The sequence below is a fragment of the Oenanthe melanoleuca genome, chromosome 1 (genome assembly GCF_029582105.1).
Source record: "Oenanthe melanoleuca isolate GR-GAL-2019-014 chromosome 1, OMel1.0, whole genome shotgun sequence".
NCBI classification, from domain to species: domain Eukaryota; kingdom Metazoa; phylum Chordata; class Aves; order Passeriformes; family Muscicapidae; genus Oenanthe; species Oenanthe melanoleuca.
The window spans coordinates 29,256,606-29,282,027 of record NC_079333.1 but is presented as its reverse complement, the minus strand read 5'-3'; the positions used below and the strand labels follow the sequence as shown (position 1 = coordinate 29,282,027).

Sequence of the window (25,422 nt, the reverse complement as noted above, 5' to 3'; positions counted from 1 at the left end):
GGTGCTCTAAGGAATCCCCAAAGCCTTCTCTTCTCCACGCTGAACAGCCCCAGACCTCTCATCCAGCCTCCATAGCAGAGGTGCTCTAGCCCCTGATCATCTTCATGGCTTTCTCTGGACCTGCTCCAACAGGTCCATGACCTTTGTAAGTCAGGGCCCCAGAGCTGGATGAAGCACTCAGGCAGGGTCTAACAGTGCAGGGAATTCCCCAGATGGGAGGATTCAGAGGAGGTGCAAACTGGCTACCTACCTGTAGCAGGTTGACCCTGGCTGCCTGCCAGGTGCCCACTCAGTTGCTCCATCACTCCCTTTCCCACTGGGACAGGGGAGAGAATAAGATGGAGAATGACCAGCAGAGAAAAGGCTGAGAAATAAACAAGCTGAGATCTGAGCACGCAAGAGCTAAAGAGGAAAAAAGCTCAGTCTCTACTTCTCACCAGCAGCAATGTTGGGACACTTCCTGGGAAGCCAGGCTTCAGCTTGCATAACTGTTCCTCCATAAGGAAACACTGAAAACTCACAAATGTCCCCCTTCCTCCTCTCTCCCTTAGCTTATATGCCTGAGCTGATCTCATGTGCTATGGAATATCCCTTTGGCTAATTTGGGTCAGCTAGCCTGGTTGTGTCCCCTCCCAGGATCTTGCCCACTCCCAGCCCCTTTGGAGAGGGGAAGAGGTGTCAGAAGGACACTGCTGCTTGGCAGTAGCCAAAACACTACTCTGTTATCAACCTGACCCATCCAGCTACCAATGCAAAGCTGCATGTAAAGCTGCAAACTTTAGCTCAGTCAGACCAAACACACCACCTAAAATTGATAACCATGACTCTCCAACTCTTGCAGGCAGAGTATCTTGAACAACCAGCTTTTCAGGGGTCCAAACAAGATAATACTGACCTTGGATGACCTCGTCTTCATCAACCCAGAGCTACATAGAAAGGTGAGTCCTTCTACTCGTGAAAGGAATCTGGTGGAACACCCTAGAACAGATTTGCTGTGTGGTATTTTCAAACTCATGGAGCTCTTGAAGGGTCATTTCACTTCTTCATCTCATTTTCCCCTGCTTATTAAAAAACTTCCCATATGCTGCATGCTTTGAGTCTCAGAATAGATGTCAGAGCTTTTATGATGATGTAAAATAGTAGCCTTGATTGTGTTTCTTCTAGCTGCCAAGGCTTATTCCCTATTCTTGAGGCCGGATGGTGCACCATAGGGCATGTCCAAAAAACCATCATGCCTTCTAAAATAAAGTGTCTGCATTCAAATATATTGGGAACTGTTCCTGGTCCATTCTGGCTCATACCCAGAGCTGGTGATCTGCTGGGGGACGATCCCATTATTTCCTTACCCTGAAATCCCTGCTGCAAGGCAGAGCTGGAGTGGGAGTTTACACCCAAAGGTAGTAGCTGCCTAGCACCTGCTTTCTTTGCCTTCCAGAGACTGACCTTGGACAGTCTGACTGATGCAAACAGCATAGCAGTCAAGAGCAGAAGCTCTGCTTCCTTGAAAAGCGCAGTTGCCACCCATGAAACCTCCAATGTGGCTTTGTATGAGGTAGGTAGGGACCTCATGCTCTTCTCTCACTGCTTCTGTTCACTGGACTGCTCCAGGGGGGAAAGTATTTGGCTGCAGTACTGTAGGTCCCAGGATGGAGATAGTTTGAGCAAACCCAAAGGATGAAAATAAGGTAATCCCAAGTATGGACTTAGCAGTGTTTAAGGTGACTCTGTCCCAACCCTCACCCTGACACTTGGAGTCACGTGGGATGGAAATATTCAATGTACATATATAACATTGCCAGTCTGGTTTTGTCAGAGGAGTCACCACCTAAGGTGGTGGCACCATGAAGAACCTCTCCTACGAGACAGTCTTTATTTGGTGACATCTCTAATAAGGAACTTTCTTACAAGACAGGATCCAAATACACAAATGGAAGTTCAAATTCCCTTTTGTGGCAATAGGACTGTAGGGAGCTTAAGCAGAGGCAATGGCCAGGAAAACTCACCCCATCCATCAGCTCTTTCCTGAAAATGCAGCTTTTTGACAAAATGGCATCATAACTTTTCCTGAAGAGAAGCAAAATAAATTTGATCAATCATTAATGTCAGAGAAAAGCTCTGGCCAGAGTTATTTTCCTTTCTAATCAATTTATTGATGTTTATTGGATACTAAGACACCTTCCAGGTATGAAGTTGTGAACCAGATGAAGGTCCTGCCCCACTCCCTTTTTTTTGAGGATTTGCTGTGGATATTCTTATTTGGGTTCAGCATATAAATTATCTGTTTCCAAGAACATTAAAAATCCCCAGCCACTTTCAAAGTCAAGGATCTGAAATTCAGATCTGGATCCCAATGTTAACTGTTGCTCAGAGGTTTGCTCTGTCAATCACCCACCTGTCTTGGGATTAGGGGGCTGGAGCTTCTCCCTTAAGAGGAAAGGTTGAGGGAGTTAGGCTTGTTCAGCCTCAAGAAGAGACAACTGAGAGAGCACCTCACTGACATCTATAAATATCTGAAGGGAGAGTGTCAAGAGGACAGAGCCAGGCTCTTCTCAGTGGAAAAGAGGCAATGGGCAGAAACTGATGCACAGGAAATTCCACCTGAAGAGGAAGAACCTTGCTGTGCAGGTCACCAAACACTGAAACAGATTGTCCAGGGAAGATGTGGAGTTTGCACCACTGGAGGTATTCAAGAACTGCCTGGACACAATCCTGTGCAATGTGCTCTAGGATTGCCTTTCTTAAGCAGGGAAGTTGGACTGTGGTCCACCACTGATTTCTTCCAGCCTTAACTGTTCTCTGATTCTGTGATTGTGGACAGGGAGACCGGGTGTGGCTGAAAAAATTTGAGATGGGAGCAGTTCACAATGTGAGGCAAAGCTCCACCAGCATCCTAAGGAAGGTATGAATAGGGGATGATGTGGAGGGAAGGTTTCTCAGGGGATGTTTTTGGCTTCAGAGTGTTTTTGCTGTCCTTGTCTCGTGTTTACCCATTAAATAATGCGTTGTGGTTGTCAATGAGCCTTGTCTGGTGAAATGTGGTAGAAGAGACCAAGCACAACTGCATCTCACAAACTTACCATAGATCCATATGTCAGTCAGCAGCTTGTAAAACCCCACCCTGGACCTGCCACTTGCAAGCTGGTGCAGTATTAAATGTGCAATGAATCCTTCAAGTCACCTTGCCTGCAAAGGCACAGGGGTTTGGGGAACTCATCCCTGCACAGTGTGAGGCACTGGTAGATATTTTCACATATTATATGTTGACAGTGTGACACAGACATGGTTGTGCATTTCTCTGAAGGTTCCTTTGTGTTTCTGCCTCAGATGCTTAATTTTGGTCTTCAATTTTACTGTTACAAAAGACAAGAAAAATGCTTGTTTTTCAAATTCAAGGCCATTAGTTGTTGGCAGCTATTGCTAACATAGCAGTGGCATTTTCATGCATGTAAAAGCAACAAATGTACCAGAGCATGTCTCCAAAGACACCATTGATGGATGACTTTGGACTCTAGGTATGGTATTGCTTTCCAGTTCAGAGCAAGATCCACATGCTGAACTGAATCTACCCCAGGAAAACCATTCTGGCTTAGTGAAAAATTCAATCCAGTTTGTCTAAACAAAACACAAACTTCTATTTAGTTTGCTTTTGCTTTCTTGCTTTCTTTGACTTAATGGATAGACAAAGGAAAACAAAGCTTGAAAAGAGTGTTGTGTAGCCAAAAATAAGCACCAGAGAGGTTGTTTGTGTCCCTATCCTTCTGTGGAAGGTGTTTGGGAGTACAAGTGTGAAAAGGGCATCTAGTGATAGCAAGAAGCTACTGAGCAGAGGTCTGGTTGACCTGGTCTCACTGTGAGTCACTGTCTTGTTTCAGATGAAAGACCTGCATCATGAAAATGTGAATCTGTTCCTGGGCTTCTTCTCTGACTGTGGCATCTTTGCCATAGTGACGGAGTACTGCTCACGAGGCAGCCTGGAGGACTTGCTGCGAAACGAGGATATGAAACTGGACTGGATGTTCAAGTCCTCCCTTGTGATGGATCTAATTAAAGTAAATCCATTGCTCCTGCTGAGCCATGATCTGAATGGGACTTTTATGATGACTAAGCTATTTTAATCAGAACATTGAGTTTTTTTATAATAACACAAGGAAAACAAATCTGGATGTAATTATATCAGTCTTTAAAGGAGACCTCTTATACTTATTTATTGCCCTCTGAGAGAAGCACCACTTGGGGCAGTAGAACTACAACTACACAGCAGGACAAGAGGCTAAAACTATCAGGCTGCAATTGATCACCTAGACCAACAGAATTTTGTGACAAATTAATTCTTTGCAAAGGCCCTTCTTTGTCATGAATCAGAAATGCATCCACCATAGAACCAAGAGTATCCATCCCCTGCCACAGGATGGCTGCACATACAGTCCCGTTAGCAGCGCTCACACTTCCAGTCATGTCCCATGTTTTCATGTCTTAGTGGTGAACTACTAATCTGAGACAAGTGGATTCCATTCCAGAACCATTCTTGTAGTCTGTGATCCACCTTCCCAACCTCCTTGAGGGAGATGGGTAGGGGCACCCAGCTCTTCATGACTTCCTTTGACCTAGCAATTTGGTAACACTTGTGTCCACTTTCTTATCCTTGCCTAAAAGCAGAACTTCCCAGTGCACTGACATAGGGCTACAGAGGGGGGCATTTGATTCTTCCTAAAGTTGTCATACCTTTCCAATATTACTTTAGGGTCCAGACAAGCCTATTTTATGTTCCTAATCCACTTCTAAATTTCTCCAATAGTTTATAATTTTGATCATTACTGCATTTGACATGGAGTCAATGCTGCATTTGATGCCATCTGAGGTGACAAATTGGCTTGGTGTCTCTGAGTGCTGATGGGTACGACAATTCCTAAGGATCAACATGGATTTTTTCCTGTGTTTCCTAGGGGATCAGATATTTGCATCACCGAGATTTTGCCCATGGACGTCTCAAGTCTCGTAACTGTGTTGTGGATGGCCGGTTTGTCCTGAAGATCACTGACTATGGTTACAACGAGATCTTAGAGGCACAGAAATGCCCCTATATTCAGCCATCCCCAGAAGGTAGGTGTGATGAGGATTTATTTTTTTTAAATATTTGTCCATTGATTTAAAATATGTTTGTCCTAATGCAATTTCAGGCCAGTGGCCACACAAGGATTTTTGTGCTCAATCTCGCTAAATCTAGTTTCCTCCATACCATGCATTGTTATAAGAAAGGGTAAGCAAAGGTTTTGTTCAGACTTCCTGAAGTGAATAGCAGTGAAGGGAATAGCAGAGTGCCATGGTAAAGAAAATATATCTTATTATGAGCAGTGACAGAACTTCAGCTTGTTGCAGCTGGAAGGACTGAATTGTCCCTGAAATCTTATCAGTACTGAATTTCTGTGACCAGTAGAATGACTTCACACCCTTAGACCCAATCCTACATTTAGAGTTTTAGCCCAAATGCAAAGATGCTTTTTTTGGTTACAATAAGTAATCTAAACCACAAAATTATGTAGATCTCTTTGAAATAGGTCCTCTACATGCCAGTCACCAAAGGCTGCCACATGAGATTCCCACCACTTAAGAACAGCCTTCATGGGACCGGGTTTGGAGACTTTGACAGGATTTCTTTCACTTGGCCATTGCTTTGGGGTTCCTCTAGTATCCCAATTTATTCTTGATACCTGGTTTCAAGTATATGTAGAGGTTTGATCCCTCTGTCATGGGATTTGATGCCTATACTTCTCCAGTGTCAGCCAGGGCAGTTGTCAGATGGAAGACTTTCTTCTCCTACCTTAAAGAAGATAGACATTTACAGTGGCAGAAATATTACATATCCCCATTACTCAGAATGCACAGTTACTAGGGTAACAATACCTCAGCTTGAAGATTCATTTCTTGATGAGGCTGGATATGTTTTACAACTCCTCTTTTGTCACTTGAACTGTTGGATTATAAAGACTGTACATCAGGTTTTTGCAAACTGCTTTTACAGAAACTATTTTCATCTAAAAAGAACTGCAGAAAATACGTTGTTAATTGTTGTTTTGTAAAAGAGTAACAACTGTAACAAGAAATTCAAGATTTGGTGCAAACATTTTGTCTCAGGAACATTTTCAATCAAAAAAAGGCATTTAAACTTCTGGCAGTGGTGAGATGACTTCTTATGTTGAAGTTCATGGCTGGTGTTATATGATACAAATTGTTGGTATGGCAATTTAAAAAAAACAAACATAGAGTAAAACTTGGAATATTCTATCTTTTTGTCAACACAGAAGTTTAGTATTTCTAACACACTACAAGAAGTATTTGACTCAGTAAATAGTGTAGTATTTTCCAGTCTTTCCTCAAATGATTGAAATAAAGTATTCATTTAAGCAGTTACTTTGCAATAGTCTGAGTTCAAGTGTAAGAAATGTGATGCTCTGGAATTTTTTTAGAATTGCTCTGGACAGCTCCTGAGTTACTGAGGGACCCAGACATGTGCAGAAAAGGCACAATCAAAGGGGACATTTACAGCTTTGCAATCATCCTACAAGAAGTGATTGCTCGGGGTCCACCTTACTGCACATCAGAGCTCTCAGCTGAAGGTAGGCAACTACTACAGCATGTTTTTAAGGCTTTGTGCAGACACTTATAGAAGATCTGGCCAAGTCCCCTTATTAATCAGGCAATTATGTATCAGTCTCATGACCTTTCTCAGTGGCAGAAGTCATAATAAACATTAATAAGAAACACCAAAATGTGTGGTTCTCATCATAGCCTTGGTACAAGTCTCATCCCTGCTTTCACTGGAATTGAGGTTCTGGGGGCTCCCCAGGATGCTTCAGGCCTCTGCAGCACCTCCAGTTACCTGTCCAAATTTGGACATTTCATCACAGTATGGGGTGAAATCTGAGGGCAGAATTTCCCATAGCCTTTGCTTCCTACTCATCAGCCTTTTTTGTGCATCATGGAGGCTGAAGTTTTTGAGCTGTACCCCTTGCCAGCATCCTATTTTGTCCATCTGTCCATCTATTTGTCCTTAGCCCTTTCCCTTTTATAGACACTCTCTTCAACAGAGGTTGAAGTGATGCATCATTTTGCTTATGTATATCAGAAACATCAAACAGGTGAATTCTTTAGGAGCTGCTCATGGTGCAACCATGTTGTGTATCCATGGGAAGAACAAACTCACTGCAGTCAGGGTCAGGTCACAAGCACTTAAACAGGGAGGGAGTGACAGTCTAAAATTAGCCAGTTTCAGTGACAGCCCATTCTCAATGTATTTTAAGCTGGACAATCATCAGGTAGGGTATGAAAATTCAGTGTCTGCCAGTTTAGCTGGAAAAATAGGGCCCTGACCTTTCTGTGCCTGAAGCTGCTGTCACAATGCAATGATAATGATGTTAATGATGTATCCCACTCTGTAAATCAGAGCTGGACCTATGATGCAGACTATGATGCAATTAGAAGGTTTTCCCCACCTCATCCCCCTGCAGAACCTCCAGCAAATATTGAACACAGTTCAGTCCTGTTTTCTACCCTGATAAAACAATGAATTTGTACTCAATCCTAAGGAGCTTTCACTTGTGGTGTGAACTTAAAAACAATCTGGGGAAGGCATTTCCCCTCGGCTGCCCCTGGAAATATTGGGTCCAGATGTTTTGATTAGTTCATTTGGCAGAGTGTAGGGGATGAGCCAAAGATCTTTAAAGTAAGCTGTCAGTGCTGAAAAGCTTTAGGCACTCACAGCAACAGCAGGACTCCTGCCAGAAAAAGAGGTTTTCACTCCATTTGACTGCTCTGCACTGAGCAAAATAAGATTTCAAATACAGTAACTTTGGTGGGTGTTAAAGGACTGATTTCTCAGTTTTTGAAAACTCAAGCCCAGTTCCTTACAAGCCTCATTTCTAGGAAGGGAGCTCTAGACAGGGAATCATTTCCCAGACATTGTTTTGAACTCAGCCTCTCCCCCTTAACACACTTCCCGCTGTCTCCACTCCCATCAGCCTCCTACGTCCTGGTTCCCAGTTTCTGATGAAGCACCAGAGGCTGGTATCCTTCCTGTCTGGGCTCAGCCATAAACCTCTGCTGTCTTAGAAGACTGCAGGTCCTAGTGGAGAGAGTCAGAGGCAATTTCATTAAATGCAAGCCTGCAGGCTCACACATCCATCTGTCACACATCCTTCCCCCATCCAGCCACTTTATTACTCATAACCTGCTTCTCCAGGGACGAGAAGGCAGATGAATCTTCTTTAAATCCTTCAAGAGACTCCTGGCAGAGAAAAGCAGTAACCTCCAGCTTCATTTGACCCAGACACTGGGAGCTGAGGACTAAGTGCTAGGGACACATGAAAGGGTCCATATCCTTTGGCCCTTTCAAGGCCCTCCATCTTACAGTGTGCTTCTCATTCCTCTTTTTGCCACAGAAATTATAAAGAAAGTGAAGAAGCCCCCACCCCTGTGCCGCCCAAACGTAGCTCCTGAAGTAGCCCCCCTGACGTGCATGCAGATAATGAAGCAATGCTGGGCTGAAGCCCCTGAACGACGTCCATCCTTTGAGGAGGTGTTTCATAAGGTCAGTAAATAAAGAAGATGGTGTAATCCCTTTGTTTCTTCTTGGCAGGGAAGTATTTGTGGTTGGGTTTTTTTTTGTTTTGTTTTTTGCATAACAACGTACATGTTGACAACTACTATAAAGTTATGTTTCATCTAACTCTCATTGACTGATGCAAATTCATCTTCTAATTCACCTCTTCCTTTGTCTTTTAACTCTTGCCATTGAAAAAGCCAGTCTTCAGCACTGACACTTCAAAAGAAATGTTTGCCTTTTGTTCCTTTCCAAACTCAGGGTGCTGCAGTGGTGTAAAGAAACAGACAAATAACTCTCCAGTTTGATTTTCCAGTTCAAAACCATCAACAAAGGGAAAAAGACCAATATCATTGACTCAATGCTCAGGATGCTTGAGCAGTACTCAAGCAACCTGGAAGATTTAATCAGCAAGCGGACTGAAGAGCTAGAGGTTGAAAAACAGAAGACAGAAAAACTACTGTCACAAATGCTTCCACCGTAAGTACTGGTACTTTAGGTGGTAAAAAACCCCCAGGAAACCAAACCAAAAACACCCCAAAACAAACCCATAGCTAGTCTGGACAACACTCTTCCCCAGAAGTGAGCAACATTGTAGACCTGGCCAATCAATTTTAACAAGAACCTTCAAATCAAAGTAAGAAACTCTAATCAATGCTGGTTACAGCTGTATAGAACTTTCTATTTAGTGGAAGATCTGAACACAGAAAAACAAGAGTCCGAGCTCTAGGGCATGCACTAGAAAAGGGTTTGTTCCCTGCCATCTTTTTTGTGTTGCTATTTCAGTTCAGTGGCAGAAGCCCTCAAGACTGGTGGCACTGTGGAGCCGGAGTATTTTGACCAGGTGACCATCTACTTCAATGACATTGTGGGCTTCACATCCATTTCGGCCCTCAGTGAGCCCATTGAAGTAGTTGACCTCCTGAATGACCTTTACTCTCTGTTCGATGCCGTTCTTGGAAACCACGATGTTTACAAGGTGAGAAGTAACTTTATTCTGTGTTTCCATCTTTTGCAATTTCTGTATCTTTTCCTTACTGTGACGGTATTTGCTAGGTGGAGACAATTGGTGATGCCTACATGGTTGCTTCAGGGCTCCCAAAGCGGAATGGAAACAAGCACGCAGCTGAGATAGCCAACATGTCCTTGGACATCCTTAGCTCTGTGGGGACATTCAAAATGAGGCACATGCCAGACATTCCCCTCAGGATACGGATTGGGCTGCACACAGGTAGGCAGCAGCACCCGCCTGCACCTGAACATCAGAGACCCCCTTCTCAACTGCATTCCCAACTCTGAATGCTTTCTTCCTGCCTCCCCTCCAAAAAACACCCTTACAAGACACTTTAAATCCATGTCAACAAGGGAGTTAAAATGGAAAAACAAAATCTAGAGAGGATTTGTGGAGGAAAGTGGTTTAGTGCCATTTTAAGGAGAGATTTTGTATTCTGTCCCAGCCAGGAACTACATCTGGCATGTTAGTCACAAGGGTTTCATTGTATGGATAGCTCTTTGATGTGCCATAGAACTTTCAGAGATGGGATATTGAGACACCCAGTGATGTCTTTGCAACTCTGTTCTGAAATGAAAAAGCACAGAAACAGTCATGTAAAGTGGAAGAATAAAAAGGTTGGAGGTATTTATCACGGGTAGGATATACTGGAAAAAAAATGTGATACAGCTTTAAGGAAAAGTTTTGGTATAAAGAAGACTATCTCTGATGTAGAAGTCATAATGTATTCAATCAACAGAAAAACTTTTTTAAAATTAAAGGAAAAAGTTCCTTTCATATATATATATATATATATATATAATGTAATTAAACTCCAAAGTAAAACAAACAAAAAACCAAAACAGTAGAACTACAGTTATATAGACGAGAGTATTTTAAATGTAGAAAAGTACATCTGCTATTATCATGAATCAGTATTTGTATAAGATAAGTGAACCTTCATAATTTTATACATTTTTTAGTCAATCATTAATAGATTTTTCCCAGCTGTCACCAGATTTTCTGCCTCTTCCTCTAAAGTACCAGGTGTTGACAATTGTGGGAAGCCAAATGACTAAGAATGCCCAGGAGCCTGATCCAATATTTTATGGGGTTATGTCCTTCAACTTATGTGATAATATCCACACTTTTGCAGCTTTAGCATGCAAGTGTTTTGCAGATGTCAGTATCTTGGTCCCTGATGTACATATTGGGAGACAGAAACAGAGTAAAGGCAGTATCTCAGTCAGAATATCCCAAGAACAGAGCTGTGACTTTAGCAGAGTTAAAATCAATATTTTGAATCCTAGACCTAGTTATCTCTGAAACACATCTCCCTACTGTTTTCTTTGAAGTGTGTGATTCTGAGGTGACCCTTCACAGAAGTGTAAAGCATTAAGGAATGATTTCAGGAGCACTGTGTGTTTTATACTTGGTCAGAAATCAGATGAGATTATGGCTACAGATTGTCTTGCCCAGAGCAGGAGTCTCTGGAGCATCACCAGCATATTTTCAACATGAAAAGAGAGGAATTTGCTGTGCAACATCTGCTGCTGCCAGTTGACAGCAGTTTTGCAATGTATCTCCCATGAAGTTGGCCAGAAAATGCATCCCTAGGTGACGTCTATAGCGGGTAGTAACCTTTCTTCGTTTGTTTTTATGAACTCTGGATATCTGCAAAGCAGAATTTCTATGAACTGTTGTGTTGGGTGTGAGAGGAAGAGGGGGGAGAACTCTGCAGATCTTATTTTGCACAGATCTGGCAGCGTCATACTGTCATGGGAGCAGCCACAAACACATGTTCCAAAGCAAACCAGCTCTCTGAGCCACAGAGCTGACAGCAGAGTTTGATTAACCCTAGACCCTGTTTCTCCTGAGAAAAGATGCATGAAGAGGGAATGATCAGCATCATGAAAACCTTGGGGAAGAGAAGCTCTTAGGGGAGAGGAGAACTTGGCTGACACTTTCACTGTACTGGAAAGGATGGAGGAAGGGTGTGACCCGCAGTCATGTACTTCAGCTGCTCTCTGGAAACTGGTGCCAAGAGGAATTCATGATGCCCTCTCAGAGAAAGCAGTAAATGCCTTTTGGGCATAGGCTGCCCATGTCTTTTCATCCCCAAGGGAAAGCTGCCCCTCTGGGAACTCCTGGGAACTCCACGCCCATGGTCCGCTTGTGGCAATGCATGGGTAAGGCAAAGAGGACAAGATGACCAGTGTTTGTTCTGCATTTTCTCCCTTCTTTTAAACATATCCTGGAATCTTGGCTGTCCTCTCTTGACTTCACTGCAGGTCCAGGATAAATCAGCTGATTCAGCTCTTTCCCCGCTACCCCTGCCTGGGCTGGAGCAGGACAGCCAGTGAGAGCAGTGGTGAAAAATAAGCTTTTCCACGGAGGCTGAAGATGATCTGTGTATCAGTCAGGCTCTCTGGCAGTCAGCCCTGCACTTTGATCTTGACTGTTAAACTCTGCAGCACTGCTGATGGTCCTTGCAGAGACTTAGCCAGAGCCTCTCATTACCTGACCCTTGCAAGCCTTGGCAAAGAAACACTTCAAAGCAAACCTATGAATCTGTGTAATTAAACAACTAGGCCATAATGTCCTCATCACAGGGTGTCTGCTTTCCTCTGAAACTTGTAACTGTGGGAGATTCACCATTGGATGTTCTTCTTAGCCTTCTGCTGAAGCTGTTTGGAAAAGGGGAAACACATACTGGCGGTGAAGGCAGTGAGAAAATTAAGCCTTAGATGCTTTCAACACAGAGAATGTGTAATTGTGGGGAAGTTTACATTCCCAAATATAAGCATTCAGATGCTGCTGAGAACTTTCTGCAATGGGATAAGCTTAAAAGCAGTATTCTAGAAAGAAAACACCTCACCTTGCCTCTCCTATGTTGTGAGCTTTGCAGAAAGTGTTGGGTGGTTGCATTGACTGAGTAGGGAAACTGAATTCAGGCACCCACATGGAGATGCTTCCAGGAGTTTTACGGAGCCTGCACTCACTTTGAGGACAAGCAAATGAACCCTGTAAAGCTGTCCATGTGCAGGAGTGGAGGAGCTCAGTTGACCACATTGACTTGGTCTCCACTAACTATTGTAGAAGCTCCCCTGCCTTTATTTGTGCTTCTTAAAATGGAATCACAGAATCACGGCATACTCTGAGTTGCAAGGGACCCACAAGGATCATGGAGTCCAACTCTCAAGTGAATGGCCCGTGGAAGGATCAACCCCGTGACCCTGGTGTTATTGGCACCATGCTCTAACCAATGGAGCTCAAATCCTCCTCAGTGAGGGCTGCTTTTTCAATGGAACCACCTTTTTGTGTCCTTGCAACACCTATTACAGAAGGAGCTTTGGTCCTTCATGAGGTTTCGGACTGCTGCTGTCGTGTTATCACCACAAAAAAAAGAGAGGCAGTGTTTTGTGAGAGAGTGTTTTCTCAGGGAATCCTCTTGCTGAAGCATGAAGAAGAAGTCTCCAAAAAGACCTTTTTGTGTGTGTGTGTGTCACATTAGCATGTACACAATAAAGTTAGGGAGCCATAAGATCCTTGGCCGAGACTATTGACAGTGCCTTCGCAGTTGTGTATAGAAGGGCCTATAGATGAAAACTTGAATTAACCTTCCTCTAGTGGAAATAGTTCCTCTCCTGAAAAGCTTGAAACAAATTAGAGAGTAATGATAAGGATGATAATTAACTTGTAAGAGGTTCTGAGGAACAGTGTTTTGTCTGAGGTACACCGACAGTTGAAAAGAAACCCCCTTAAATCAGGTCTTCATGATCTCCAGCAGTCTCTGCCTGCTGTGTTTTATCCAGTTTGATCCATTTTGATCCATGCTGCTCAAGACCTTGTAATATTTTTTGTATGAAGCATTATTCCTCTCTCTTTTTAAAAAAATCTTTTATCAAGCAATGCTTCATCAGGAAGGAGTTAATATCTGCCTTACCTCTGAGTTGCATCCTCAGGAAGTATTTTAAAATCTGGCAACTTTGAGCAGCAACAACTTTTCAGAGGTTACAGCAAGAGGGGTTCTTGTGAAGTTCCCCAGAGCTTTCAGCTACAGAGTTTCATTAACGTCCTTAAGATAGATCTGAAAATTCTGTGAAGCATCAAATTTTTAAAATAAAGCTAAAATCAGAATAAAATTGCACTGTACTAAACGAAGTAACTAATCACTTCTAAATTAGGCTACATTGCTATCATTTATATTATTACTGTTTTAAAACCAAAATTTTAAACTATAACCTTTTCATATTATATTTATTTTATATCTATACCATCATTTCAGGTACTGCTGATGATGTACAATGTTCACATCTCTTGTAATCTTGCATGGGAAAAGATTTCCTAGGTATCAGCTACACTAAATCTTGACTCAGAGGGGTCATGACATTGAAAAGGCAGGCAAAGCTTGAAAAGGCATAGCTCATAAAATGCATCTGATGGAAAATACAGAGAGTCCTGCCTTTTGTCTGCAGGAAGCACCACACCTTATCACATCGATTTTTATTTTTATTCTTGCACTTATTTTTCAGGCCCATATTTTCTATTCTAGGCAGTGAAATTTAGCATCTCCTCTTCCAGAGTGCAGTCTAAACATTAACTGAGCCAAATGCCCCAGATGAAAATTGTCTGTGCTGTTTGGCTTCCCCACATTTTATCTCCCAGTCTGTGCGTGTTCACATGGATCCTGAACTCACAGCCCTCCTTGACAACTTGGAAACAATTCTTTGGAAGCTACTTAGGAAGTGAATGGATCTTGTATAAATAATGAGAAAGAGGGAAAAAACAGGTCTTGACTAGAGAGGCCAGCTAAGAGTGTCTTCTTTTCCAAGGAGGGGACACAGGGTGTTCCAGAGTGCTGCCAGCACCTCTGCACCCCCAAGGCTAATTTGCAATCCTGTTTCAGTGGGTTACAGGACATGTCACAGGATCTGAACTTTAATTTTCTCACATGGAAAAAGACCTTTTTAAAATGAGATTATGATAGTCCTTGAGTTTCCATGAGCTCTGAACAAATTTCTCCCAGATGACAGAGAAGTGAGGCCCTACCACACACGGCCTTTCTCAGACATGAAACACCGGCACGAAATCCAGAGCAGCGCTTAACTTTTGACTGCTTGCGGCGAGCACCAAGGCCAAGGAGATCTTTAGAAAACCTTCTGTATTCCCAATGGGTTTGTTGCGTGTCAGAGGAGAAGACAAGATTTGCTTGCCAGCGGATCCAGGTAACGCGGCTGCTGTGTCTTGCAGGGCCTTGCGTGGCCGGCGTGGTGGGGCTGACCATGCCCCGGTACTGCCTCTTCGGAGACACGGTCAACACGGCCTCCAGGATGGAGTCCACGGGCCTGCGTGAGTGTGTGGGACAGCCAGACAAAGGGAAAGTCAAATGGCAGAGGTCAGAGCAGCCTGAAGGAGGGGGCACTGGTTTTGCCATTGTAGGCCGTCCTTTAGGGCCTTCCAGCTGCAGTCCTCTGACTCCAATCCCATCCGCCAAAATCAACATGAATCTTGCCCTACTTTCCTCCAATATGGTTTGGATCTTGCTTTCAGTCAGTGCCGAGAACCCTTAATTCAGAGCTGCCCTTGCACAGTAAAATAATGCACTTACCTTTCACAACCTGTACAGAGCAAGGGCTGAAGCACGTGTGCACTGCTCTCATCATACCCATGGTCGTAGAAAGACAGCAGGAGCACTGCAGGTCCAAGAACACTGTTACACATCAATAGAAATGCATATAGATAAATAGGAATTGCAGGATAGTCTCTCAGGAAATGTAGCTCATAGCTGTGTGATCTTCCTCTACATATTCAAACTGATGTTTTTCTTTCTTATTAGTATGGAAAAGAAGTTAATCAGCTCATACCCCATCCTTCAAAGGGCAATCAAAGGGGAAGGCAATGTGATTGACAAAACCGAAATAAAAGCTCAACAAAAGCTCAAAAAAACAAAAAAAACAAACAACAACAACAAAACAAAAAGGAAAAAAAAAAAAAAAAAAAGAAGGAAAAAAAATAAGAAAAAAAGAAAACCCCCAAAACCAAAACTATTTGGAGGGAAATGTTTTAGAAATCTTTCCTGGCTTGTTCACGCAAGCAGAACAATAACAAATTTCAGGGAGTTCCAGCAGTGGCTGTAAAACAATCTGGGGAAGATGGGAATTCAATAAAGTTCCCCACCTTTGCCCTTTTTGTTCATAGACTAAATGGCAGCTCTGGGTGGAGTAAATTATTAAAAATCCAGACATACCTCCATGAATAGCCACATTTTCTTTATGTTCCCATCTCTATGCTCTTCATCCCAGCTTTCAAATTATGTTGGGTGTCTGGAGCAGGACAATTGGCTATTTTTTATTTCTTTCTCATTCCCTTGTTATACTGTGGCAATAGATAAAACAGCAATTTAGCTGACAATGTCACTGTACCTCTTACCATCTTTATGAAGAGATGGACTCCTACACTGAGTGTGTTTGGTATCCTTCTCCAGGAAGCTTCCAGAGCAGATTTCCTCTCCCCCTGTGCTCTTTACAGCCCTGCCTGGAAGAATCCATCAGTCAGCATTAAACTCTAAGTGGAGGAGCACCACACAGCCACACAGCTGAATTGGAGCACTCCTGCTTTGGAGCCCTTTTCCTTGTCAGGATGAAGCAGTGGGGAACTCGCAGCATGTGTGCAGTACAATGATCCAGCTGCTTTGCTTTCTGTTCCCAGCTTACAGAATTCATGTCAGCCAAAGTACAGTGGATACGCTTCGGAGTCTGAATGAAGGCTATGAAATCATACCCAGGGGAAAAACTGAACTGAGGGTAAGAAGGTCAGGGCTGTGTGAAGCACTTCACAGGGGAGTCATCTTGCTTGAGGAATTTTTATATTAAATTATTTTTTGGCCTTCATACACCAGTCTTCAGCTGAATCCTTCCAAAATTGTCCCTTTCATTTGTTTCAATACATTAGTGGCTACTGAAGGACTGTGGGGTCAAGCAACCAGCTATATGTCCTGGATATAAGTATTTATATAGCAGTCTATTTAGTCCACCCTTGACAGAAGCTGCTACTTTTCAATGTCCAAACAAGACAGTCCTGAATAATTCAAACATCTTTTCTACCCTTACATAGTCAATAGACAGAAGTAGGAGCTCTGCTTGCCTTAAATACCTAGAACAAAATGTCTGAATATGGCCTCAGGTCCCTCAACAATCTTGCATGACAAGTGGAATCATCCAAGTTCATATGTCTGCAAGTGGAGATCTGGGATAAATATTCCAGGTTTAGTCAATGGAAAGAAGCCTTTACATAGTTAGTGGGGATAAATTGGCCCTTTAGGAGATTATTAACCTGAAGTACTTTCAGTGTCTAGTTTATGTGAAGATGAATGTTGGTTTTCCTCCCCTTCTTCAGTCAAGGGTGATTGACTCATATAGGTGCCTACAGTTCATCAGATGAATCACTTAAAAAGATAAATCATCAGTGGGGGGAGAGGAAGTTATTATTCTGATACTCAGTTCAGAATGGGTTGTAAAATCTCTCAATTAATAATGCTAGTTCTGCCAAATAAGATGATTAGCGATCCTGTAGTTTCCAATTTCTGTTCAGCTGTGTAGTTTCAATGACCCAGATCAATGAGGGTAATTTGTAAATGACAGTTGGAACAAGGATAATGAATATCCTCTTTCAGGAAAATGAAACTCACATAATCCCTGAGCTATTCTGAAGGACAAGACTTCCAGGCATGGTCTGTCTCTGGATATGTATGAAGCCAGAGAAACTTAGAGAGGGAAATTAAGTATCAAGGAGAGGGCAGTGCGAGAGCTGCTTTTTATTTGGATTTTTGGTTTTGTTTTAGGGTAAAGGAGTAGAAGAAACATATTGGCTGGTTGGGAAAAAAGGCTTCCAGAAGCCCTTACCTAAACCTCCTGAAATAAGGCCAGGGTAAGTGTGACTTCATCACTGTCCAAGACATTAATTAAAAGGTCTCTTTTGGAGCTCACAGGCTGAATATCTGTCTGTCCATGTTATCTGTTTGCAAAGTCTGTATCATGTCCTGAGGTGACTTACATGTTCAGGCATAGTATTGGGACTCAGAAGCAGTGCAGTTCCTTCAGCACCTCTCCTTATCCACAGTTCCAAATAAGTGACATGGAGACTTGCTGCTGCTCCCCTATACTCCCTTGGAGACTGAACACCAGGGAGTTTCCCTGAATTTCCTTCCTGCTCTGTGTGCTTATAGGAGACACATGGGTAGGAACACTTTCAGGTCTCTGGTGTCATCAGTGTGTGGGAGACACTCAAGATTTTCCTTCCATCGAATTCCTGCTGAAAACATCAACCTCTTTCAAAGTAGAAACACTTCCTTTTCATTCCCTTTCATTCTAACAGAAGAATAAGAAAGTTTTGTGTTAAAAATTTACGGCACTCTTAGGTAATTGAAGATTTAATGATGTTTTCTCCATACAGATGGTGGTTAGCAAAGACTGAGCACTCAAAATTCATTGAGAGATTTTCTAACTTTGCAATGCCTTACTTTGCAAACAGAGTACTCCCTGTTCAGCTGTCACCTGCTGTATGCCCTGAAAGAATGCTGTGGTCAGGACATAAAAACCAGGAGTTAGATTTGTTTGACAAGAACAGTGTGGCTACCCACATGAAAAGCAGCCTTAACTCCTGTTATAGACAATAAAAGAAATGCTTGCTAAAGGGTCTGATTTGACTGGCCCTTGCAAGATTCCTGTTTTGTTGAGGTCCTAAAGTAGCTACCTCAGAGATTGATGTCTGACAGCAAACAAGGTCTGTTTTAATGTAGCTCTGACTTCTCCTCATCCATATCATTCTACATATGGCTTCATTCCCTCTTAGTAAATTTAAAAATGTCCCCATTTCCCCACGTACTCAGGACCAGAGGATCTTGAGCAGCCATGTGTAACCTCTGAAGAGTCCACCCACAACACTGCAGAGACAGAGGTGATCTGCTCTTGTCCCAAGGCCCAGATCTTCATTGTTCTTTTGCAGTATCTCTGTCCCCATAGGTCATGCAGTGGTTGAGTGATTTTGACAGTAATCAGAGGGGAAAAATAAAACCGTATTTGTCTTAGTGAGGAGGCAAAATTAAACTTATACACTATTGAAATCAAATGTCAGGATACAGAAAGAAGTAATGGATGTTGAAGCAAAGCAAATATTTGGAGAACTGCCTCATGCATAGGCTGTGCTGTTACCAGATAGCACAGCCTGTGTGTGAGGCAGTTCATTATGTCCCATTTTCCAGCCTTATCTTGATGATTTATGTTTTGGCACAAAATCAAGAGGCTGAAAGTTGTTTCTCTCTAGTTGGCCAATATGGTGATTTCAGGCCACTGCCTCGTATAATTCCATAATTCCTCATTTGTAGGCTTTTGAAGAAGGAAATACTGGATAAATTCATTTTCTAATAATTTTTTTCACTCTGTCCTGAGGCAACTTATCTTCTCTTGGGTATTTCTTTACCATGAGGTCTATGAGCACTTGTTTTTGTCTCCTGCTTTATACTGTGACTTAAGTAACCTGAAGATCTGCAGGTGGGTAGTTGTGGTGGCAAGGCTGAGAGGTGTTTCCTACACCTACACTAAGTGAAGGTTAGTACATCATGCTATGGAATTGCAAACCTGGACCATGAATTTAAGGGTCAGATCATACAGATGTAAGATTATGAATTTCCTATTCAAAGGATAAGTCCTTCTATCTTGATCTGGTCAAATCTCAGTTTTTACCTGGTTTTCATGGAAGCTTTGGGTTAACTTTGCATGATACAGAGCAGCACAGGACAGTTCTATAGCCTCTCTATACCTTCCCTTGCTTGAAAGCAAATTTCTATGCATACACCTGGTACTGCCACAGGAAATAGTGACAGACTGGACATAGGGAATGTGCAACAAAATTAAGAGACAAAATGAAGACAAAACCAAGTGTGTCAAGCAGTCCAGCAGCAGACTCCCTATAGCATAGAAATTATTTTGAGATTCCAGTCAGATAGGTTTAAAGGAAGGCTGTGAAATTTCTTTGAGGGTACACCAGGTGACTGTCTGGGGGGCTGAATTACCAGACAAGGGAAAAGCACGAAGTTGCAAGTATATGGACATGGGATATTTGAATTTGACATCTTGTGGTGCTTTGGGACAGGCAGCATTTTTTCAACTCCAGTAGAGCACTCGTCCAAAAAAAGCAGAAAAGATATGATGTCATACAAAACTAAGAGACACAAGCCTGACCTGGACTAAATCTCAGATTAATTTTGCAAAGCACTGAAAAAATATCTAACACTAGGAAAAATTCAATGGCTAATGAAATTCAGAAATAAAAAAAACAACCAACCAAATCAAACCAAACCAACCAACCAACCAACCAAAAAAAAACCAAAAAAAACCAAAACAAAAAAAACAAAAAAAAAAAAAAAAAAAACAAAAAAAAAAAACCAACAAAAAAAAAAAAAAGCCAAAAAACCCACAAACCAGAGCAGAACCTAAAGCCAGGATATTTTTCACTTGCCATTTCAAGGAGATGAATGACATTCTTGGTCTCCTGAGCTTCCAACTTTTGCCATCCTGGTTTAGAAATTATTTTCTCTGGTACTGAATACAGGGCTTGAAAGCATTGGAAGCCCTCTATCCCAGCAGGTAGTTTTATTCAGCAAGTTTCCCTCTAAATTATTTATAGAAAGTTAACTGGAGGAAATAAATTAACACAATTCATCAAAAATACATATTGTTGATCCTCTCAAAGGCTTTTAACCATTAACTCGATACCTAGGTAAAGACCATATGGGAGTTTTTGATTTTTGACATAAACCCAGATCCCTTACCTTGTATGAATTCATGCAGTAATTCTTAAGTCCAGAAGGGTTGATGGATCTTTTAGCCCACTACCACCCACAGTGCCAGCAACCTGATGTGTGACATCACTGGAAGCTGGAGATGCAGCCAGGAGTAGGTGAGAGTTTTGGATAGGAATAGGTGAGAGTTTTTGTATGCATGAGGATCAGCCCTGGAGAAAGCACTGAGATCCTTGCTTGAAGATAAATGAGTGCAAAACAGTGAAGGATGCTCAAAGAATCCATCTCCCAAGCCCAAGTGAGAAACACTTTTTATGAGCCAGGAATCAGACACTCACTAGGACAAAATGTTTTGTTCTTCTACCCAGTACAAGGTTGTCATTGCTTTGTCTGTGTTGGAGCACCCTGGTAGGATGGATCTGTAGAGAGTTTCTAGTGCTGCTGTTGCTGCTGATGTGTCTTTCTGAGGAGAAAAGTGAAAGCATTTCCACTTGGGCTCCTGTTTGAAGTCTGTCAAATGCTCTTTTAAAGCAAAAATAAAGGAGCTTGTGGACCAAACAGCAGTGAAAAACTCTTGTTGACCTACCACAGCTGGAATTATACAACAGCATAAAAATATTTCCTAAATAAATTTTATATAACATTTAACAAGAGCTATTCAGGGAAATCAAAGAATCCTCTGTCTCATAGGCTTCATCATGCACTGTCAGGACAGATGCATTTTGCTTCACACCTAATCCCTTCTTTTCAAATTATTTCTGACCACCTAACACAACAACAAAATGAAGACAAAGAAGTATTCTGATCATGGCTGTGGCATAATTACAGTGAGAAAAAAGAATTTTTCCATGATATCTGATGGAGTATGAGAAAGGGAATGAAAGTTGGTGACTCATCTCCCTTTCAACAAGACTTTTTGACTTGTGATGTGATTGCACCAGCTTTTATATTTAAACAAGCTCTTCCTGAGCAAGCTGAAGTTTCTGGGAGAATTGACTGGAATATTACAGAATTTGTGCTAATAGCAGGAAAACCTAAATGCAGTGATCAGAAAGGAAGCAAAGTCAGAACTTCACAGATTTTCTCCAGCTGGTTTTGCAAACAAGGTGATGGGAAGAGAGGACCTTGGAAAAATAACAGCTCCAAAAAGATGGGTTTTGCCTAAGGCTGGGATGGATAATGCAGAACCAGACCTCTCCAGTTGCTCAGGCTGAGTTGAGGAGATGTGCAAGTTCTGTTTACACTGGATCTTTCCTTTTGTTGTTGAGTAGTGGAGGAAAGTCAAGTCACTACCAAACAGTTATTTGATATTTGTGTGAGCAGTGTCTGGAGTTCAGGCAGTCTGATACCCTGCTTAATCACCAAATACTCTGGTCATGCCTTCAGCTTCTGTGGGTCACAACCTGCTGCACTGTAGTGCAGGCACAGGCATCAACCTCCTCCACTCCCCTGTAGGTGAAGGCCTGCTGGGTGAACTCAAAAACCAAACCCCTGACCCTCACCCATGGGTGGCTGAATTTTGTTACTGCTTCCATAAAGGGTCTGGACACAAAGATTCCTTTTCTCCCTCCAACAGGCAGGATTTAGTCTTATTTGAAGCTATTTACCTCCATCTGATCTGGCCACCTTGTGTGTCTTTTAAGAGTCAGTGCAGAGAAACAGACATTTCTTGGTGTTGATCTGCTTTGGGATAAACTCCTGCTGTGGTCCAGCAGCACCAGCTTCCTTCCACTGGCTCAGAATAGAACCCAAGATATTTGGCTTAGATGGAGACATCTCTAGTGCAGATAAAAAAATACCAGGGAGCTAAATCTCACCTGAGTTGTAGATTCCCAGAAGAAATCATTCCTCATTGAACTCATCAGGATTGTATCCTCCTGGCTTCCCTCTCCTTGGGACCCAGCCCTAAAGACACCATCACCCATGAGGAAGTTTATAAACAGGGATCAATATTTCTAAGAAGAAGAAACGTCCCCAGGATTTAGATAAGGCATGGGAGGACAACTTGTCTAGGCACGTCCATTTGTAGAGTAGAACTGGCCAAAGACCTGAAACTTGACTCTAATCTCCCTCTGGAAAGGCTGTTAAACATGTGTTTAGCACTCAGAGACAACTGGCTTTTTCTAGGGACTGTCAAATAGGATTTCCACCAGGAAATGTGCCCACAGATTAGTGAGCTGAGAGCTTCTGAAAGCAACATCCCTGGAAGACCAAAAGGCACTGAAGCAGGAACAGAACCAACCAAATGCAAAGGTCTTCACTGCTGTTTTGTTCTATTCCTCCCTTTAATGAATATGGGATCAGTGGAATAATGGAATCATTCTCCCAGGATTCATCTTATTTAATAGATTCTGGAAACAGCCTTGATAAGGATATAGTTTGTAGTCTTCAATCAACAAAGACATTAATCTTGTTCTGGCAGAAATGTCTAAGAGTGCCAAGAGCTCTCTGGACACTTAAAATTTAATTAGCTGACCTCATTCTTAGCAGTAAGTTGAGTGGTACGAGAGAAGAATTAATAAAGCCAGAACCAGGACCCATATTTGTTTTCCTTTCTCTCACCAGAAGACACTTACCTTTCCCTCAGTCTCCATTACAGTCTGTTGTTTATTGCAGATGAAACTGAACTGGTTCTTTCTCTAATGGCCTACCTGTCCACTGCAGGTATAGTGCTCATGGGTTACTCCCGGAAGAAATTGCAGAGTTCAAAAGGAGGAAAGCTGAAAAACTCCTTGGCAAAAGGGCCTAGATCTGAGGTAGTAGCTGTAGGACAGTCCCCATGTAGCTCTGCTGTTTGGTGTCTGCTTGTGTGTTATTTGTCTGTACTTTACTGGTTTTTGTGTCTTTATTTTCCCCTTTCCTTCTATTTTTCTCCTTTTTTAATTCTTTTTTTTCTTTCCTTTTTTTTTTTTTCTTTAAAATATGTGTTATTATTCTAACATATCTCATTCAAGAGGTGCTTGGAACAGCAGCAAAGCTGTAGCCTTGTTGGGTGATTTCCTAGTGAATTTGTAACCTAGTATGCTATTAATTCCTGAAGGACATTGAGTATTACTATGTTTATCTGCAGTGTATTATCAATCCAGTCTATGTCAGGAAGAACCCAGCACATGGTAAATACAGAGATAAAACTCCTGCCAAGTGTAATTCCATGCCTCATGACAGAAGCAGGATGCAGCTTTGATATCCATCATTATGGCACCGATGGGTACAAGAGATAATGGATTTATGGTTTGGGGGGAATTTGGAAGTCACATGGAATATGACAGCATGACCTGATAAAGGTGTTATCAGAGCAAGGCTGGCATAGAACCATGCACAGCCACACTTGCACAAGTGTGTGTCCCCTGAAAATGATGTATGTGCAGGATTTTTAATAATATCTCTAAAAACAGTGGTAGTGCTTCTGCTCAGCTCCTCTGGACCTCATTTCCACTTCCCTAAAAGGTAGGGGTGGATGAAAGCTCAGGGTACCTAGGCATGGGCTGGTTAGAAAGACACACCATATCAGGCTGATAGATTGCTATGAAGACTAAAGCTCCATGCAATTTTCTCACAGGGATAAAACCCAGCAGGTAACTGTTGGCTGTGTTCCTTTTTCCCCAATACATCTCTAAAAGATTCAGGGTGTGTTACCAGGCTGGTTTATTTCTCTTAACCGATATTTAAATTTTTGTCTGAAGTTCTCCCTATCGAGGACCTAAGGGGAGAAAATCCTCATTTAAAAAAAATGATTTGAATATTGGACACAATCTCTAGACACCTGCATAATCACTGCCATGTGAACACCCACGGCTTAATACAAGCTCCAAGGCACAGAAGATCACCCTGCTGGTTTCCACCTAAGAGTAGAAGCTAATCTTCCCAGGCCAGTGACAAAGAGGATCTCACACTGGGGTTAGCCCTGCTATATACTGATAAATAAGTATTTAACACATATATCACCCTCAGACATAGACTTCCACACTGAAGCAGGCTGATCAGCAGAATATTATGGAGAACAGAAGGTCCTCATTAGGCAGCTTGGCCTAATCTATTGGACATAGCAGAAAAATTAGTAAGACATTCATATCTGGCTCATTTCAATGGCCCTAGGTCAATCCTTCTTGTGTGCAGGAAGCTTTCAATGGAGGCAATTAAGTCCTCAACAGCCACTTATTCCCACATGCCTGCTTGGTGGTTAAGTGATGTTTCCAGCTAATCTGTCTTAGATGCTTCTGATGAAAGGGACTATGCTGCCAATAACATTGTTTTTCCTTGATGACAATAAAGGAACATTATACAAGGATCTCAGGTGTAGTGACCTATAGTCCATTCATCCAATTTATGGTCCTATTAGTCTAGGACCCTAAAATGCCAACAGTCCCACAGGGTTCTAGCTGTAGTACAATAGGGGTCCCCATCTTGGAGTAATTATGTATTTTGGAGTATTCATCTGGCCTGAAGTCTTGAGGAAGGTCAAGACTCTGCTTCTCCTGCTCAGGAGTCAATCCTTTAAGATTGAAAGAGTGGCTGTGGACTCTGCTGTCCTTGATGTATTCTTGATTTCAAAGAGAAATGATGGTTCTGGCTGGATCTTGATAAAAACATTCAGCAAAGTACGAGGAACACCTTTGTATGTGAATATTACTACAATCTGTACTGCTCTCTACTGACTTTTAGATGTGTAAGCACACAGGTGGTGTGTCCTGCACAGACAAAAGCACCAGCCTGGGACTACCCCAAAGTACTGAGGTTCAAAAATGTCTCAAGTTGGGTTTTGTTGGGTTTTTTTTCCTTTGTTTGTATTTTTGTTCGTTTGTTTGTTTGGTTTGGTTTTGGGCTTTCTTTGGTGGTTTTTTTGTCTTTTTTTTTGTTTTTTGTTTTTGTTTTTGTTTTTTTTTTTTTTGTTTTTTGTTTTTTTTTTTTTGTTTGTTTGTTTGTTTGTTTGTTTTGGTTTTTTTTGTTTGTTTGTTTGTTTCTCAGGGATTTGAGTCTCCTTGCATTCTGACCCCTCATCCTACGAACTCAGCTTAGTGACAGGAAATCCCTTGA

General features: G+C 42.1%; 1 protein-coding gene across 1 annotated transcript in view; it reads left to right on the top strand.

Annotated features, from left to right (window-relative positions):
• GUCY2F (guanylate cyclase 2F, retinal) overlaps positions 1-25,422 on the top strand; it is a 36,499-nt gene that overhangs the window by 10,100 nt on the left and 977 nt on the right. Inside the window, exons 5-17 of the mRNA XM_056508725.1 lie at positions 842-938; positions 1,436-1,552; positions 2,819-2,899; positions 3,873-4,049; positions 4,944-5,100; positions 6,465-6,614; positions 8,436-8,584; positions 8,913-9,076; positions 9,383-9,575; positions 9,653-9,827; positions 14,841-14,939; positions 16,299-16,393; positions 17,431-17,516. Coding sequence (XP_056364700.1) covers positions 842-938; positions 1,436-1,552; positions 2,819-2,899; positions 3,873-4,049; positions 4,944-5,100; positions 6,465-6,614; positions 8,436-8,584; positions 8,913-9,076; positions 9,383-9,575; positions 9,653-9,827; positions 14,841-14,939; positions 16,299-16,393; positions 17,431-17,516 — 1,740 coding nt within the window. The remainder of the gene's footprint in view (positions 1-841; positions 939-1,435; positions 1,553-2,818; positions 2,900-3,872; positions 4,050-4,943; positions 5,101-6,464; positions 6,615-8,435; positions 8,585-8,912; positions 9,077-9,382; positions 9,576-9,652; positions 9,828-14,840; positions 14,940-16,298; positions 16,394-17,430; positions 17,517-25,422) is intronic.